At 37.8% G+C, this 17247-nt stretch overlaps 1 protein-coding gene across 6 annotated transcripts in view; it reads left to right on the plus strand.

The window, feature by feature from the left end:
* crtc1a (CREB regulated transcription coactivator 1a) overlaps positions 1 to 17247 on the plus strand; it is a 38876-nt gene that overhangs the window by 1429 nt on the left and 20200 nt on the right. For 4 of the 6 annotated variants that reach the window (XM_041802794.1, XM_041802797.1, XM_041802795.1 and 1 more), the window contains exons 2-10: positions 1872 to 1988; positions 4345 to 4470; positions 5012 to 5073; positions 7958 to 8052; positions 8799 to 8884; positions 8968 to 9008; positions 12438 to 12628; positions 12836 to 12981; positions 13179 to 13271. In XM_041802794.1, coding sequence (XP_041658728.1) covers positions 1872 to 1988; positions 4345 to 4470; positions 5012 to 5073; positions 7958 to 8052; positions 8799 to 8884; positions 8968 to 9008; positions 12438 to 12628; positions 12836 to 12981; positions 13179 to 13271 — 957 coding nt within the window. Of the gene's footprint in view, positions 1 to 1871; positions 1989 to 4344; positions 4471 to 5011; positions 5074 to 7957; positions 8053 to 8798; positions 8885 to 8967; positions 9009 to 12437; positions 12629 to 12835; positions 12982 to 13178; positions 13272 to 16186; positions 16268 to 17247 lie in introns of all 6 variants that reach the window. The other 2 variants (XM_041802793.1, XM_041802796.1) reach the window with 1 other exon arrangement.

The raw sequence follows: 17247 nt of genomic DNA on the forward strand, positions 1-17247 counted from the left end.
GAGAGTTGGGGAGAGTCATGCAGGGAAGGAGCCACAGGCTGGACTTGAACCCAGGCCGCCCACGCACATGGGGCGCGACCTAACCATCAAGCCTTCTGCGCCCCAGAGATGTGATTCTCATTATTTAAACTTATTATTGGTTCTTAATACGGGGGCTAGGAATAAGGTGGATAGTGTCTCATTAGTCAAATGATTTCACACAGTGAAAAAAGCCTTATTTCAAAAGATTTAAAGTGAGTCATCTGATGGACAAGTAAAAAAAGGTAGATTTGAAGCCACGCTATGATGTCCCTGAGAATAAACAAAGCAGGTGATAGATAGCTGGTCTGACAGCAAACACCAGAGACACAAGATGAACCACTGTGTGTGTGTGTGTGAGAAAGTTTCTCACGAGAGCATTAACTTTTAATTTTAAGATCAGGAATGTGCATGTAAGGTAGTTTTTATTCATTTGGAAATCCATCTTCTAACCATATATTGCTGCTGCAGGATTATAATTTTAATTTTAGCTGTGTAAACTGATTATACAGATTAAGTGCCAAAAAGGGAGGAAAAACAATCCCTAATTCTCCTTTTCAGCGATGCAATATTTACATGTTAGAAAAGAAAAAAACACAAGTATAAATAACAACATGGCTGTGTTTCACAAAGTTGCTTTATTTTTAGTCTTTAAATGTGAATAAAACACACACATGTGCTTCAGCAGCCAGTTGAAGCTTTAGTATGTGAGGATTTTGCTTGTTATAGGTCTTCAGTGTAGGAAAATCAGATTATTTGTTGACATTTTTCTAAACCATCAGCTAGACATTGTGCTGCATTGTTATGAGTGTGTATATTTGAGGACACAAGGCTACACTGGCTAGTCACAGACTGAGTCTGTTTATCAACTTGAATGGTGGCCTCTGTCTTTTGTTTTTTTAGTACATGCTTGTTTCAGCCAAAGTTAGTCCAGTGGGAAGTGGGCCTCAGGTTTAGAGTTTCATCATTTGGACCCTTTCCCCCTCACTGTTCTCTTCAGGTCCTCTCAGCTGTGTCCTCTCTTTGCTCCAGTCTGTCTTAAACTGGCAAAAAAAATCCATGTAGACTCTGCAGGTATAAAGATATTTGAATATGTGAAGTAAACAAATATAAAAAAACAAATCAACATGTTTAAGACATGTTACGAAATAATCTGAGACCAGGGAGCTTATCAAAATAAACCAGCGACACAGGCATAGTAATTGTTATTATTAGATTTTCTGCTCTGCCATCAGTGAGCAGCGGGCTTGCATTAGAAATTTAATTGACCGGTTATGGGCTCTCTAATGGGAAATGGAACTGGAGGTCACTCTGAAATAAACACTTTCGTGAGGCTTCAGGGAGTTCGCTTTTTCTGAAATCCAACCTGTTAAAGCATCTGACAATGTTTCCACCTTAAGTTTCCCTCTCTGTCTTCTTATTTCAGTGTTATTTTATTTCCTTTGTGCTGCTTTGGTAGAGCACGCTGTATTCTAACATTGCCAGAAGACATTTTATATTTATGCTGTGATTAATGTGTTATGTTTCTCCTTTTAACATTGAAATTGTATCTCTCATATGTTAGCACCACAAACATATGACTGACTCTGAAATAGAATATGTTCAAACTATAGTGGTACATATAAAAAGATACACACCCTATAAGGCCTAAACTTGGGCACATAAATTAAGATTATGCAGAATTTGTCCTTGAAGAAGATTGCAATGAGCTGCTGTCATTTACAGTTTTATTTCATATTAATTTCCACTTTGGTTTTTGCTTTCATGTTCAGGGTTGTGAGCCTGAAGTTGCTTTGATTGTGAAACATCCATTTAACAGCTGCTTGTTTCACTTGCTGTTTTCTGTCTCTCAGTTACAGCTGCAGAAGACTCAGTATTTACAGCTGGGGCAGAACCGTGGGCAGTACTATGGAGGATCTTTGCCAAACGTCAATCAGATTGGAAGCAGCAGCATGGATATGTCTTTTCAGGTGAGCAATTTCTGCACTGTTATACGTCATTCAGTGGTGATTGAAAAGGCTAAGCACAAAACATTCAATCTTTAACTGGATTTTAAACCAGGAATGATTTTACAGCTGTTTCTTATAAATGTATGTCCTTTGTTCCTGTCTCTGTGGCACAGTAATATCCTGCTGATACTTATTCAACCTGTGGTCGCTCTATAAAAATGCTCTTTGAAATCCTCGTTACTAGGATTAGAGCTTTGCTCACAGGAAATGTCATATTTACTGTTTATATAAACAATGAGAGCATGCTGTTTACAATAAATGGAGGAAGTAAATAAAGCAGCCTACAGACTATATTTGGTGTGTGTTTTACAAGAGTATAGAGAAATAGAGTATTTAGACCGCTTTACAAACGTAAGAGTTCAATTAACAATGTGTTCAAAGTAGGGCTGCAGAGAGATTAACATTTTTAATCGCAATTAATCTCATAACTTTCATAGTTAAAGGGATCATATTACACAAAAATCACTTTTTCAGGTTTTTCTAACAAAAATATGTGCCTCTGGCCTGTCCACAAGCCCTCCAAGAATCAGAAAAATCCAGTCCCTTAGACCCTCTCTTTCTCCACCTTTCAGAAAATGTGTGCCGAAACAAGCCGTTGTCAGATTTTCCCCTTATGATGTCATGTGGGGCGTTAGCCCCGCCCCCATGTTTGGTTGGCCCTCCCCGCTTGGAAGACAGTTCTGCCCTCCACTCCCGATCTTCCTCTCAGCTGCCAGCTGAGATGCTGGATAGCTCAGTGGGTTACCCCGCTGACTTAGAACTGGGAGATTGATGGTTCAAGTCCCAGTCAGGTCCTTTACTTTGGATGAAAATATCTGTAACATTGTAACATAAGGAGTGCCACATCCATTTCCTGTCAGGGGCGGAGTCAGACAGCTTATTATCATTTAAAGCCACAGACACAGAAACAGCTCGTTCTGAGCAGGTCTGAAACAGAGGGGTTTTTAGACATGCAAAAATCCTATACTGGGATGTTTTTTTCAGCAACAAACTTCACAGGCATGTTTTGAAAACCTCTGAGAACAAATTGCGATTTAAATTTAAATTGTGATTAATCACAAATGAATTGCTCCATTTTTATCTGTTCTAAATGTACCATACAGGAATATTTCTCAAGATTTAAGTAGCCTTATCAACACATAATTGGACAAAAATGCCTTCTTTATGCAAATATGGCAACAACCGAAAACAATTAAAGATAATGTCCAAAAAACTCTTTAAGCTCAATGATACAAACTGCTCCAAAAATATCTGTTGCGTCAGATGCACATTCTGTTGTGTCCGTTAAATTCTGGCAAGTAAGTACAAGTAGCTGCTGATTCAGAGAAAGTTTGATCGGGCAAAAGAGGCTGCCTGTTTTTTTTTCATGGTCAAATTGAAAAAAACAAATGTCAGCAGTGTTGGAGTCTGACGTTGTTTCTGAGAATGATCATCACTGTGAAGTTTGTAAGCCATGTTCCAGTTACTGCTGATAAAAATCTTATTATAAGATTGTATATAACTATTTTAAAACACATGAAATTTTCGTTTGTGTAATGAAAATGTAATCAGAATCCGCAATCGGCTTGACTGTTATTTCAGATACTCTTATCATTGTCTCTGACATACCTTATATTGCTGTTTATCAACGATAAATAATACTAGTAGGATTAATAGACATGCTTTTGAAAACAAAATTATTATCAGGGTTACAGTGTCACTCTAATTTATCCCAACTATTAAAAAATATAAAAAGAAAGAAAGAAGATATTGATCACATTGATCTAGATGTTGTCATTGCTGACACAAAAAAATCTTTTCTTTAAAATATCAACAATTTGGTAATGTTTTTATGATGTGTTTTATGCAAGTAATATTATAGCAGTAGGAGCTTGAAGCTTCTTCTGCTTTATACAGAAATTAAGAATTCATATGACCTTGCCTCTGGCAGAATGGTTAGGTCAGGACTGCCATGCAAATGGATAGAAAAATGATTGTTCTTTTGACAGTATCTCATGTTTTTATTACCAGATATATCAAGGACCTCTTCCCCATATAAACACATAGTCTCTAGATTGTCTACAGAAGTAGACGAGCTTCCAATTTTCTGTTCTTATGTTTGCTTTGTGCCCTATTAACTTCCAAACTTGCTTTACAAACAGATGATGTTTCCCTCTGTGGCTACATGACCAAATCTCATAAAACACTTTCTGAATAAATAACTTAATAGATATTTAGTTAGCATCTCATGCTCAGAGCTGTTCAAAGATCATGGGTTAGTTTAAAAGTCTTCACAAAAGTGCACAAATCTGACTTTAATTTTTTTCTTGTTTGTCAGACTTCTGGGCTAGATACAAACAGGTCAACGCGACACCACGGCTTGGTAGACAGAGTCTACAGAGACCGGAACCGTATAACATCACCGCACAGAAAACCTCTGTCTTTTGACAAACATGGACGCCAGATATCCTTTCAGACTGCTATGTATTGTGTTGCTTACTGTACATAGATACTAAGGCACTGTTTCATTCTGTGTATATTGATAGCTTCTCTCTGAAGTCTGAAGTTGACAGTTCAGTGGGAGGTTTTAAAATTCTTGCTGATCATAATGACATTCCTCTAGTGTCTGAATAATAGTGATTTTCTGCCTCAGAATGTTTAATGGTTTCTGAAATCAACACTTAAGTTTGATGTGACAATTGATTTTGTCACACTTTCTTGAAATATTAAGATATTTCAAATGTGCAAAATGTATTTGTACTGCCAGGGGGCTCTCAGTCAAGGAAATAACAAAAGTTGACCAGCAGAAACTTTAAGCAGACTCTAATGTGAAGCTTGTGGTTTATTATTCCTTACTTTTATCACATGCTGATATATTTCAGATTCCACCCACACTCTGTTTTTTATTAAAACTCCTTGTTTTTAAAAGTATTCATGGCAGCAAACGCATCATAGATGCCAGGACATTCTCTCTCCAGCTGTATTTTCTTAACCTGCAGTCTCACATTGACAGCTGTCCATATGGTGCAGTTTATCTCTCGCCACCACCTGATACCAGCTGGAGGAGGTAAGACAGCCTCCGAGGAGGAAACACCAGTTCTGAATGATTGTATATCTCAATATGTATGCTGTTTATCATGATAGAGTGCTCACACAGCTTTCTATAATGATTCTGACTTATACCACTCGCTTTTACATTGCCTGTATTGCATTACGTCCTGTTTATGAAGAGTAAGGGTTGGATCAAGACAAAATAAATAGAGACAAGGCTTTTAATGCTGATAGTAAAAACATGTCAGTTTCACTATAAGGCAACTTTATTTATTCAAACAGAGCTTTTCAGTTTCACAGCGTACTGAGGAAAGGAAATCAAACACAAACAAAAGTAAACACACACAGTCCCAGCATATCACTCATATCTCGTATACTGATTAATAAATGACAAAATAAATACAAATACATTACAGTTTACTCAAGTGTTCAGGAAATGACCATAAATTAAATACAGCCTTCAGGATTTAACAGCCTAATAATTAGCCGACTATAGGAGTTGGACTGTTTGTTTTCCCAGGAGGGGCAAGATATGGTGCCATCCTTATGGCATTAACAGTTAAGGTGTCATTACCATAAAAACAGATAATAGGAACTTTACCTCGCTTGTTAACAAAATGCAAATTTAGACTTTTATCACAAGTGTTTTAATGTAAATGATAAAGATCTATGAAGATTCTTGTAAAAAAAAAAAAAAGCTACATATTTGATGTTGCTCTGACCGATGAAAAGTGCTGTGTTGAACTCTTCATGTTTGACCTGCGAATTCACGACATAATTTTGTTTGTTTATGCATGATTTGAAACTTGAAATTGTGTAACATGTATGCTTTATCATTAAGAAACTGAGTTTTGATATGATATACCTTACAAAACAATGCAGTACAATTTTCATAATACAATATAATATAAGATGAAAGAAGAAGTGATAGGGTAAAAACAAAGTAATACAATGTAATTTGAAACAAAACATCAAATCGCATCGATAGGAAACTTTATGAAACGATACCATAAAAGGCTCTTCAGTGCCTTTAAAAAGTATTCATCCCTTGGATGTTTTACCCTTTTATTGATTTTAGAAATCTATCATGGTCAATATAATAAGGTTGTTCTGACAAAAAAATGTAATGCCAATTAAATAAAAATATGTAAAGTAAAATAAGTGTTTGCATAGATATTCACCCCTTTAAAGTGGATGACTTTATTCAACAAAGGTCTAGCCAATTAGTGCTAGTAGTCTAACAGTTAGTGAAATGGGAATCACCTGAGTTCAGTGAATGTGTCTCAAGTGATTGTAGTATAAAGACACCAGTTTCTACAAGGTCCAGCCACTAGTTAATCAGTACCCCTGGCTACCATTACACCATGAAGACAAAAGAACACTCCAAGCAACTCAGAGAAAAATTTATTGAACAGTTTAAGGGTGAGGACGGAAACAAAAACATTTTGATTTTCCAGCAAGACTGATCCAAAGCGTACAGGGAAAGCTGTGCAGAAAGGGTTCATAGTGGGGCTGTCAAAATTGACGCTTTAATGCGGATTATTCCATCATTATGATTAATCTGATTAAAATTTTTAACACAAGTAACCAATGTACAGCGCAGAATGACTCAAAAAAGCATGCCGCCGCGCATGCGCAAATGGGCCGTTGATCCGGTAGTGACCAACCAACTCGTTATGGAAGATGCTAAACAGCACATTGGCCCTCTCGATGGGAAATTTGAGTACAATAAAATAAACAAGGCGGAACAGTTGACGGACATAAAGTATTATGCACATTCTGCAGGAAGGAGTTTTTTTTCACTGAAGCACTTCCAGCTTTAAATACCACATTAACACGAAGCATACGTTTGTCGAGGATTCTGCTAGCACTTTGGCTAACGCGTTGCCAAGCTTGCAACAAACCACCCTCACGGAACGCCAAATTTAAAAGGGAGACTATGAATAAAAGGGATTATTTTTCATCAAATTGATCTGTATTGTGTTTCAGAATTTGACATTACCAGCCAAACATGTCTTGCCCGGCTACATGTCTTGATTCAAAAATATGACCCAGTTGAATTTGTAATTGAATAGCCCTGTCATATATATTCCCTTCTTTCTTGAGTCTGCTTGCTTATGCAAAATGAAATGCGATTAATATAGATTAAAAATGAATGATATTTAATCATGATTAGTTGAAATTAATCCACAGCAACCCTGTAATTAATCTGATTAAAAACTTTAATTGTTTGACAGCACTAGTTCAAAGACAACAAGGTGAATGCTCTGGAGTTAAAGCCCAGACCTCAGTTCAATAGAGAATTTGTGATTTGACTTGAAAAGGACTCTTTATATCTGATCCCTCTGCAACCTGCCAGAGCTTAAGCAGTTTTGTAAAGAAGAATGGAGTAAATTTTTGTGTCCAGATGCGCAAGCCTGATTGAGAACTATCCACACAGACTCAGTGCTGTGATTGCAGCCAAAAGTGCATCTACTAAAAACTGACTGAAACATTAATGCAGTCACTTATTCTACATTGAATATTTTTATTTGATGGCTGTTATTTAATAGAAATCTGTTTTCACTTTGACATTAAAGAAGGATTTTTTTGTCAAAAATCCAAATTATATTGACCATGATAGATTTATAAAATCAATAAAAGGGTAAAACATCCAGGGGGATGAATACTTTTTATAGGCACTGTATATTTTTCCCTTGGATGCAGTATGGTTTGTTATGCGACAGTAGCACAGTAATCAGCTAAAGACAATAAAAATAAACAGTAATCCACATGGAAACAGAGAAGTTCATATCAATGTAAGCCATAAAAATCATATTATGCACAATATCCATCTGTCTGCATTGTTTTTTAGACATTTCTGTTCAGTTCAATCTTTAATTTTTGTTGTTACCTTTTAGGACAAACTCTGACTCTGCGCTGCACCAGAGCACATTAATCCCAGCCCAGCAGGCTTCTTTCACTGGAGGGTCACAGGAGCTTCAGCCAAAACGAGGTGCACATTATTATAAAAATCACTTTTAAATTTGAAAGCTGTAAGCAGAAAATGTAATGTAGTAACATAGTTCACATTAAATACGGAGAGCAGTAGATGGAGATGAGTGTAAAACCATGCAAAAAGAGGGTCATCAAGGTATCATAAACTGTATAATCTGAGTTTTAATCAGGTCTGCTGCTAATTATTCTGACAGTTCCGGTGCTTTTCTTCTTACTATTTACATTATTAAATAGTGGTTTGGGCTGTTTTGTCGTAAGATTTTTCCCCTCTTTTTTCTTTTTTGTTGCTGCTTCTCTTGGCGGCTCAGTCGAGTGCCCTCCAGTGTGTGATGAAAGGGTTTTGAACGTGGCTTTGAAGGCAGAGGAGGAAAATGACTGCTGGGGAGAAGGGGTGCATCTGAGTGTCTGATGAATGTGACTGCTAACAGCCATGTGAAGCGGATTATTTTAATTTCAGAAGCGCTTGGGTTGAATTTGTACAAATCTCCTCAGAGATATTTTGGGGTTGTGCACCAAACAGTCAGTCAGTATTCCTGTTATATCAATTGTTGGGATTTCAGCTTTATTAATTTTACTTCCCTCCTCTTTTTTCTTGCCTTGCCTGGTTTTCTTCTTTATTCCCTCCTTCCATCTTTGTGCTTTTGTTGTATCATTTATTCATATAAAAAATGAGTGTAGACTGCAATTATGATGGGCTCAAACAGGCTGGACATCTGTAACAGAAAAGACATTTCTCTTTCATAGTTCTCCTGCTCACTGTACCAGGAGCTGAAGCAATTAAACGAGAGGTTGATGAGGACAGACAGGAACAGAGCTGGGAGTGCAAAAAGGTGCAACTTCTTCTCACACATCAATGTTTTCTTTGTTGTCTTTATAAAACTATTTCTATAATTTTTTTTCTTTCCCATTTCAGAACATGTCAAGGTCTAAGCCCTGCAAAGTTCCAGGAATAAAGTGAGTGTTTATCATTTTCCTGTGTTGAGAAAAATGTTGAAAGTAAGGTTTATTTAAATTGATAATTGAAATTGATAGGTTTCGCCTATGGTTAAATGACTACAATGGAGCTGGTGTTTAACACACACGGATAGCCAAGAGCACATTTTCACACATTTGATAAGTATGTATGGATAAAAATAGCTTTTAATGTAAGCCATTTGACTGTATAATTAAACATCAGTTTTTATTTAATCACTAAGTTGTCATAGTGAAATGTGTGGAGCCAAAACTTTTTCAAAGTAGAACTACATTATGTCCAAATATATTTATTTTTTTGTCTTTTTATTGAGATAATATAAAATACAACCATAAACATTTCTCATAAATTATTTCTTTCCTTTTTTATGCCAAAAAATGACATAACAGATGACAGATCAACAAAGATTTGGTTGCGCCTGCTAATAGCACCGGGATTTGCACATAATTACCAACCTATCCATAAAAGGATTTGTGTTAGCTGTATTCCAGCGATAACTATATTCCAGCACCAACACACCCTTAAAGTTTGGGAGCTGAGAACACCTTTCGCCTGTGATTGTACCACAGAGATTGGATATATTCCAAGCTAGAAAATCTAGGCCTACTGTAGCACTATGTGCCTGCAAGCTGCTCAGTGAATTTTGAATTCTGTACTTTTTAAATGCTTGAACCAGTTGTTCATTAATCACAACCTGATATGAATTCTACTGTTAATATTCACTAGGAGGCTTTTAATGAATCAGACCTGTGGGAAAAGTTTATCTAACAACACATGGGAGTATTCGAATAAGCAGGAGGGAGAATGAGAATGTTTATTTATTCAGTATTTCACAGTTGCTAAAACACTATTTCCCATTCTGAATTGAATTGTCAGATTATTTCATGAATTAATCCCCATGTTAGCAAAACCTTAAACACCTTTACCTAGTTAGACACAATTTGCAAAACCCATTTGCTTTTTTTTTTTTTTTTTTTTTTGGAAACACTCTAAACACAATCTTACCCTCTAAAACATTTTTCACAGCGATTCACTTAAGATGCATGATAATGATCAGAAGTTGAACAGTTTCAGCACAGCTGTCACTGTTTAAACACAGCCAGTCAAAACTGAAACATTTGTCTCTTATGATGTGGAACTAGTTTAGGATAGACCGCAACAGTAAAGTTAATATCAAACATGGAGGGAGACATTTTGAGAGTCTGAGGAGTAAAAGTGTGTGAGGTGGTAGACTACAAAGAGGAGGAAGAGAGGGTAGATACTCAAAGTATAACGTTAAATTTCCTATAAAGTAATGAAAAATCTTTATCTTTATTTTAGGTTTGTTGTATGATGCTCAAGGATGGTGTGGGCTTGTTGATTAAATGAGCTGAAGTCGCACCCACTTACGGGAAATGGGATCCTCTCCAGTTTTAAAAAATGCTGATCAGAGTGCAGCTGCCTGGCTCTGTGCTAGAGTGGAGAGACAGAAGTTGGGGATTAAATTTACTGTTTTCTGGCACAAACCAATTATGATTCCTTAAATACCTGTAGGCCTCTGTGGCTGATAGATTTGGGAAAAACAAAACACAGCATGTAACTGGCTGTTAACTTTCAATGAAGGCAGTGGCATCAGCTAACAGCAGACTGCAAATATTTACAACTGATATTTTGGATATGAAAATCTGCCTTTATCAGCTGTAAATATTGGCCGTACAAACAAATAAGTCACTGGAGTTTTAGGCTGGACCAACAGACCTACTTTAGCCGAAGTCTTTTTCTTTCTTTATCATCCTCAGACTTGAGGATACCATATGCACTATGGTCAGAGAGGAGCTTTAAAGCAGGAGAAAAGTTCAGGTCTGTGTTAAATCCTTTTCTCCTCTGCAGACAGCAGCCTCAGGTCTACACCACCTATGTGTCAGCTTGTGTTTATCTATGAGTGGCATTTGTGTCTGCATCACTATGTGACCGACATGAAGTCAAACATGTCTGTGCACAACGGACGCACCGATGGACTTGGCTACATGGCAGTTATTTCGGGAAAAATTCCTCCCTTTATGTGTAAATCATTGAAACAAGCATCCAATTCACACACACTGGCACTAAGAGCCAATCACAGTTCGAGGGAGGTGGTGGTCTCATCCATTAAACTTGTAAGTCCATGTATAGTTCCTTTGTGGATGCCAGAATTGCTGCTGTTTTCAGGTAAACTGCCATCAACCCTCACAGAGCTTCCTTTTAAGGATGCTCCACAGGTCCTCAAGAGGGTTGAGGTCAGGGGATGATGGTGGCCACTCCGTGATTTTTTGTCCCTATGCCCATAGCAGCCAAGGCCTCAGTGATATTTTTTGCCGCATGGGATGGTGCGTTGTCTTGCGTGAAAAGGATTTTACTCTAGAAGGCACGGTTCTCCTTTTTATACCATGGCAGACAATGGGCAGTTAGGAACTCCCCATATTTTGCTAAGGTTATTTTGGCCCCTTCAGGCACCTTAAAGGGGTGTACAAACTCACTTGCTATGATTCCAGCCCAAATCATCACTCCACAACATCCTTGCTGGTGTTGTAGCCTTGTTTGGACATGATGGCTATCCACCAACCATCCAGAACTCCATCTATCTGGACCATCGAGTGTAGCACCGCATTCATCACTGAAAAAAAATGTTTGAAAATTAGTCTGCAATCATTCCTCCTTGTGAGCATTGGTTAAGGGTGACTGAAATACAGTTTTATGCACATCAGCAAACCTCTGGAGGATCCTGCATCCAGAGGTTCTTGGGACTCCAGAGGCACCAACTTCAACTACCTGTTTGCGAATCATCAGTGGATTTTTCACAGCTGCTCTCTTTATATGATGAATTTGCCTTACAGGAACTTTCTTTAATACACCTTTATCTGAATAGACCCATCTGCGTTTAGAATCACATGCAAATCTTTTCACAGTGTGATGATCTCTCTTCAATTTTTCCTGAAATACCCAGTGTTTTTATACCTTTTGCAAGATACAGTACTATTTCATGCTTTTTTCTGAAAGATCTTTCTTTTTCCCTATATAGCATGAAACCTGTGACTTGCTCAATAATATGGAACAACCTCCTGAATTAGTTTCTCTTTAATTAGACTCACCTGGCAAACTAATTACCAAACCTGTCTGAGTCTGATGTTAGTGATGTGAACTGACAGGACCAGCAGGACAATGGAAACTTTAATTGAAAAATTAAAAATGTATTTTTTTTCCATTGCATACATACTGTTTAACTCATAACATCATTCCAATCATTTATCTGTGATATCTCAAACTTTGATTTATTTCTATTGGAAAATATTTCTAAGTTTTGTCTCAATAATTTCATATCTAGTATTGTTTTTAAGTCAGCATATTGAGTTGGTCACCTTTATTGAGCTCCTTACATCTTTTGTCTTCTGCAGCATCTTCCCGTCTCCTGACCAGCAGTTGACCGCTTCACTAAAACCAGCAGTCCACAACACCGGTGGTTCTCTCCCTGACCTGACCAACATCCAGTTCCCTCCTCCGCTACCCACCCCACTCGACTCAGATGATGCTGCAGTCGCTTCGTTCAGCTCCTCCAACAGCACACAGAACCTGGCAAACACCCAAGGTAACTCTACAGACGGTGTTCTGCTCTTATTAAATGAAGACATTTAACTTTTATTGAGTCATGAGTGGGATATTTATGACTTTCCATTTTAACTGTAGCACTCTCTCTCAGTTTGTCTAAGATTCTGTGTGTGCTTTAAAAAAAAAAAAGTCTTTCTTATGCTGCTGTCTTTTTGTGTGCGTGGTTGTGCGTGTGTGTGCTGGGTAGGAGTAAGCACATCTCAGCCCACGGTAACCATGGAAATGCAGCCTGGGCAGGACAACATGGTCCCTCTCATCCTGAATGCAGGAGACTCCCACCAGCCTCAGAGCCTGCAGCTCTCCCCTACATCTCCTCCTCTCTCTCTCTCTCAGGTACACCCTCATTCTCTGCCTGCACCTCTGCTGTGTCAAGAAAATCAGTCTTAAATGTTGAAGTCATTATGGTCCTTGTTACTTAGATTTTGTTGTGTTAATTTTATGAGGTGTTTTAGAAAGCCCAGAGTGAACACTTTACAATGGTTGAGTCTAAGTTAATTTAGTCTGAGTATGTACTGCTGTGCTTCCTCTAGGCTGCCATCAACGCCATGAACCTCGAACAGCAGCTGTCCCAGTATGCCTTCTTCAACCAGCAGCCGACATCCCAGACCCACCAGAACCAGCAAGTAAGTCAAGATCTGAGTATTCAACACAACATTTACAATACATTTAAAGGTGTAATGTCATATATATATTTGAGTGGTGAACACAGTTTTCCCCTGGTTTTATTGCTCTCAGCTCCTTGTTGACACTGACAAGATGGTGCTCTCTTCAGTTTGCTTTTGTTTCATGCATGTTTTTTTCATGTTAACCCCTCCCTCACCAACTGTTAGCCCCACCACCTTATGAGGGAAGAGAGCTGCCCTGTTCAGTTACCTCCAATTTCCACATACAGCGAACACGCTGCGATCCGCCAGTGAATCATACTGCTCCCCTCTCTAGTCTGTCAGAGCAGTTCCACTGCCTGTGCTCCAGTCCGGCAGCGGCGTGTCCCTGGAGAACCACTCCACCCCGCTTCGTTCGAAATACCCTGCAAGTCTATTCTCAGCGCAGGCATCTGCTAGACCCCGTCAATTCACGTCAATTAGAAAGCCCTAAACGGGAAGTCAAAAGCGTAGAATATCCAGTTGTTTCAAAATACAACACAATACAAGGACTCTCGATCATAAATCATCACTATATGAGCATTACGTCTCATCCCATGGCGAGAGCAAAGAGTCACCGAGAGGTCAGTGGGTCATAGAGCTACAACGGTGCCATTGATGAGGAAAAATTACCTTTTGAGGACATTTAGCCAAAGGATTTTACATAAAACCACAGATCCTTTAAGCAAACATTAACCTTTTAACTTCATAATGTACTCAGCCAATAGCGGAAGCAATAATATTATGGACTTAAACCAGAATGGATGATAACTTAACCCAAAAAGGTAACAGAGTCCACTGTTGACATACTATTCCTGTGTGAACTCACAGTTCTCCTGTGATCTCTGCCTGCTGATCAGGGCTGCGCGCCGCAGTGCAGTGCAGCACTCTAGACACACTCCCAGTGGGCGAGGTCACTCGTCTTTGGTTGGAGCAAACCAGCTGCACAGTCATCATATGTGGAAATTACAGGTTAGGGTACTCATGTTTACGGACTTAAAACAAGATGTCGTCTCAAGTCTTTCTCTCAAGACTTTCGGAGACTTTCTAGAACTAAAGAAAAGGTCTGTTTCCAGATATCTTTACAATTACCGGTCCAGCAGTGCTGATAAATATTTTAAATATTTTTAAATTCTTGTAATTGTGGGGGAAAAAGTACAGAACGCATGTGATGACATTTCAGTGCAAGTTAGTGCAAAATAGTTTTATTAGTGTTCAATATATTGGCTTCATGTTCCTAAAGTGGATGCACGTTGAATTTATCATTTATCCTTTTTTCAGCTCAAATTAATATACAGATAAGGACATATTATAAGCCCCTCTGTGAAAAATTCAGTTTTTCCCAAGTGCTGTTAAAAAGAGAAAGGAATTTTAATACAGCTTTTCCAAACATCCCAATCTTATGTTGGATGCTGAAATTATTTTACTTTGCACACACAGAGAAAATTATTTCACAAAAAACATAAACTACCAGGGTCAAAATTATTAGCCCCCTTTGGAACTGACTGTATTGTTGAGCCATAGCACAATGCACTGTTGTGCAATGATGTGTTTCAACTTTGTAAAACTCAAAGCTTGTAAAATCAAGTTAAAACTGACCAATCCTGGCAGAGGTAGGAAGAGAAATATTTCAAATACTCTGGAGGGAAAACTAGTGACAGATGTGTCTGAAGACCCCAGAACAACTGCCAAGATGCTTGTGAATGACTTAACCAAATCAGGAATTGTAGTCCAAAAGAAGACCGTCACTAGAGCCCTGCACAGGAATGGACTGGGAGGTTTCAGACCAAGACAAACTCCACTTCTCTACAGAGACACCTTCAAGCCAGACTGGAGTATGCTAAGGACAACTTGGAGGAAGATTATGCATACTGGGAGCATGTCTTTTGGTCAGATGAGAGACTCTTTGGCAATAGAGACATTGCATATGTTTGAAGAAAGAAGGGAGAGGCGTATAACCCAAAGAACACCGTCCCCACAGTGACACAGTGGTGGGAATATTATGCAATGGGGATGCTTCAGCGCATCTGGAACTGGGATATCTTGTAAAGCTGGAAGGAGTCATGAAGAAAGAAAGATATGTGAAAATGCTGAAAGAAAACCTTGATTAGTCAGCAACAAAACTGGGTCTGGGTGGTTGCCTTGTCTTCTAGAATGACAAGCCAAAACATACGTGGCTCCTGGTGAAGATCTACCTTCAGAAGACAGAAGTGACCAAAGTGAACATTACTAACTGGTCTGCACAAAGCCTTGAATCCCACTGATAATCTCTGGGGTTTAACTTGAGTGGTTTGAGGGATTGTCCAAAGAAAAATGGGCTCTGATTCCTCAGGAGACATGTCAGAGACTTGATGAAAACTACAACAAATGACTGCAGGCTGTTATCCAGCAAAAAGGATACACTGTTGACTATTAGCACCAGGGAGAGTAATAATTCAGACCCTGGTAGTTTTTTGTTTTTTTTGTTAATAATTTTGTTTCTGTGTGCAAAATAAAATAGTGTGAGCATCCAAAATAAAACAGGGATGTGTTAAAATCCCTTGCTCTGTTTAACAGCACTTGTGAAATACTTGGGAAAAGACTATAATTTTCACAAGGCGACTAATAATTTCATCCTTATCAGAACCACACATTGTTAAAAAGCAAAGAAAGAAGAGCCTGGTTTGCATAACTTTGTCCCAGCTTTTTTGATAAATGTGACTGACATCAAATTTGAAATAAGCATTTAAATAAAACCAAAAAAGGGTCCTGGTTTTAACATTTGATAGGAAGTCTTGATGCTATTTTCAAACAAATCTAACTTCATTTTAAGAGAAAATTAAGTACAGTGAGGCAGAGAGTCTTTTATTTTAACATTAAATAAGATGTTCTTTTTATATCATCCTTTCTTACTGTAGACTCATCTCCATCAGCAACAAATGGTGATTTTCACAGAGGAAGACAGAAGTGTAACACCTAGAAGACAATCAGCATGCTATGTGAAGCTTTTGATGTTATTTCTGACTACTGTAGTACAGTGAAATGCAGCAAAATTGACTCAGCCACTCTTATCTTCTTTTAAAGGCAAAACAGAGTGAGCTTTTAACAGCAGACAATTCTGTAAATGCTACATCAGTGAAAACAGCTTTTAAGTATTATTGTTGGTGTTAAAATCAGAGTCTAATCTCAACAGCTGTCTAGAGTCAGGAGGCTGATAACTCTCAAATATAGAGTTACAGCATCCAGATGTGAGCAAACCAACACCTGACTTAAAGTGGGACACTTTTTTCTGTTAATGAAGATTTTTTAAATTCAGACATTCAACGAATTTATCTCAGGATTGTTTTTTTCCCTCTATTTATGTTGGTTACTGTGGTTCACACCAGATTAAAGGTAAACACTGAAATATTTTTGTAAGTAAATAAAAAAATGTATTTGTTAAAGTAGCAGTTAAATCTAGCAGTTTGCCTCAGCTCTGAAGAAACCATTCTCCATTCTTGCATCATCATTTCACACTAAAGAAAAAGAGCTCTGATAGAGATTTGCTCTGAAGTAGCAGCAGTTCATGAATAAATAATTTAAACCTAATTTGTTGACATGATCATCTTTCAAACATGAGGCATTTTTATGTCTTATTCTGACTAATGTTATCTCTTTGTAAATTGTTATTAATATGTGCGCTTAGGGAGAAATGATATGTAATATTTGTCTAGATTAAAATGTCATATAGGCAACCATTGTAGACATTAAACCTAATTTTCATGGTTTATGATAAACATTTGTTTATAATGTTGAAGAGGACAGTCATCTGCCACAGTAAGAATAAGCATAAGATGACAGTAAAGTCAGAATGCAAATTGAATATCCTATAACATGATAAAATATTGATGCCCTAATAAAATAGTCAAGACTCTTGAGATTTATTTACTGCTCATTATTCTACATATATGTCAACTTGCTGTAAAAGCAGGCTCAGATA

This window comes from Cheilinus undulatus, linkage group 13 (genome assembly GCF_018320785.1).
Source record: "Cheilinus undulatus linkage group 13, ASM1832078v1, whole genome shotgun sequence".
Classification (NCBI taxonomy): Eukaryota; Metazoa; Chordata; class Actinopteri; order Labriformes; family Labridae; genus Cheilinus; species Cheilinus undulatus.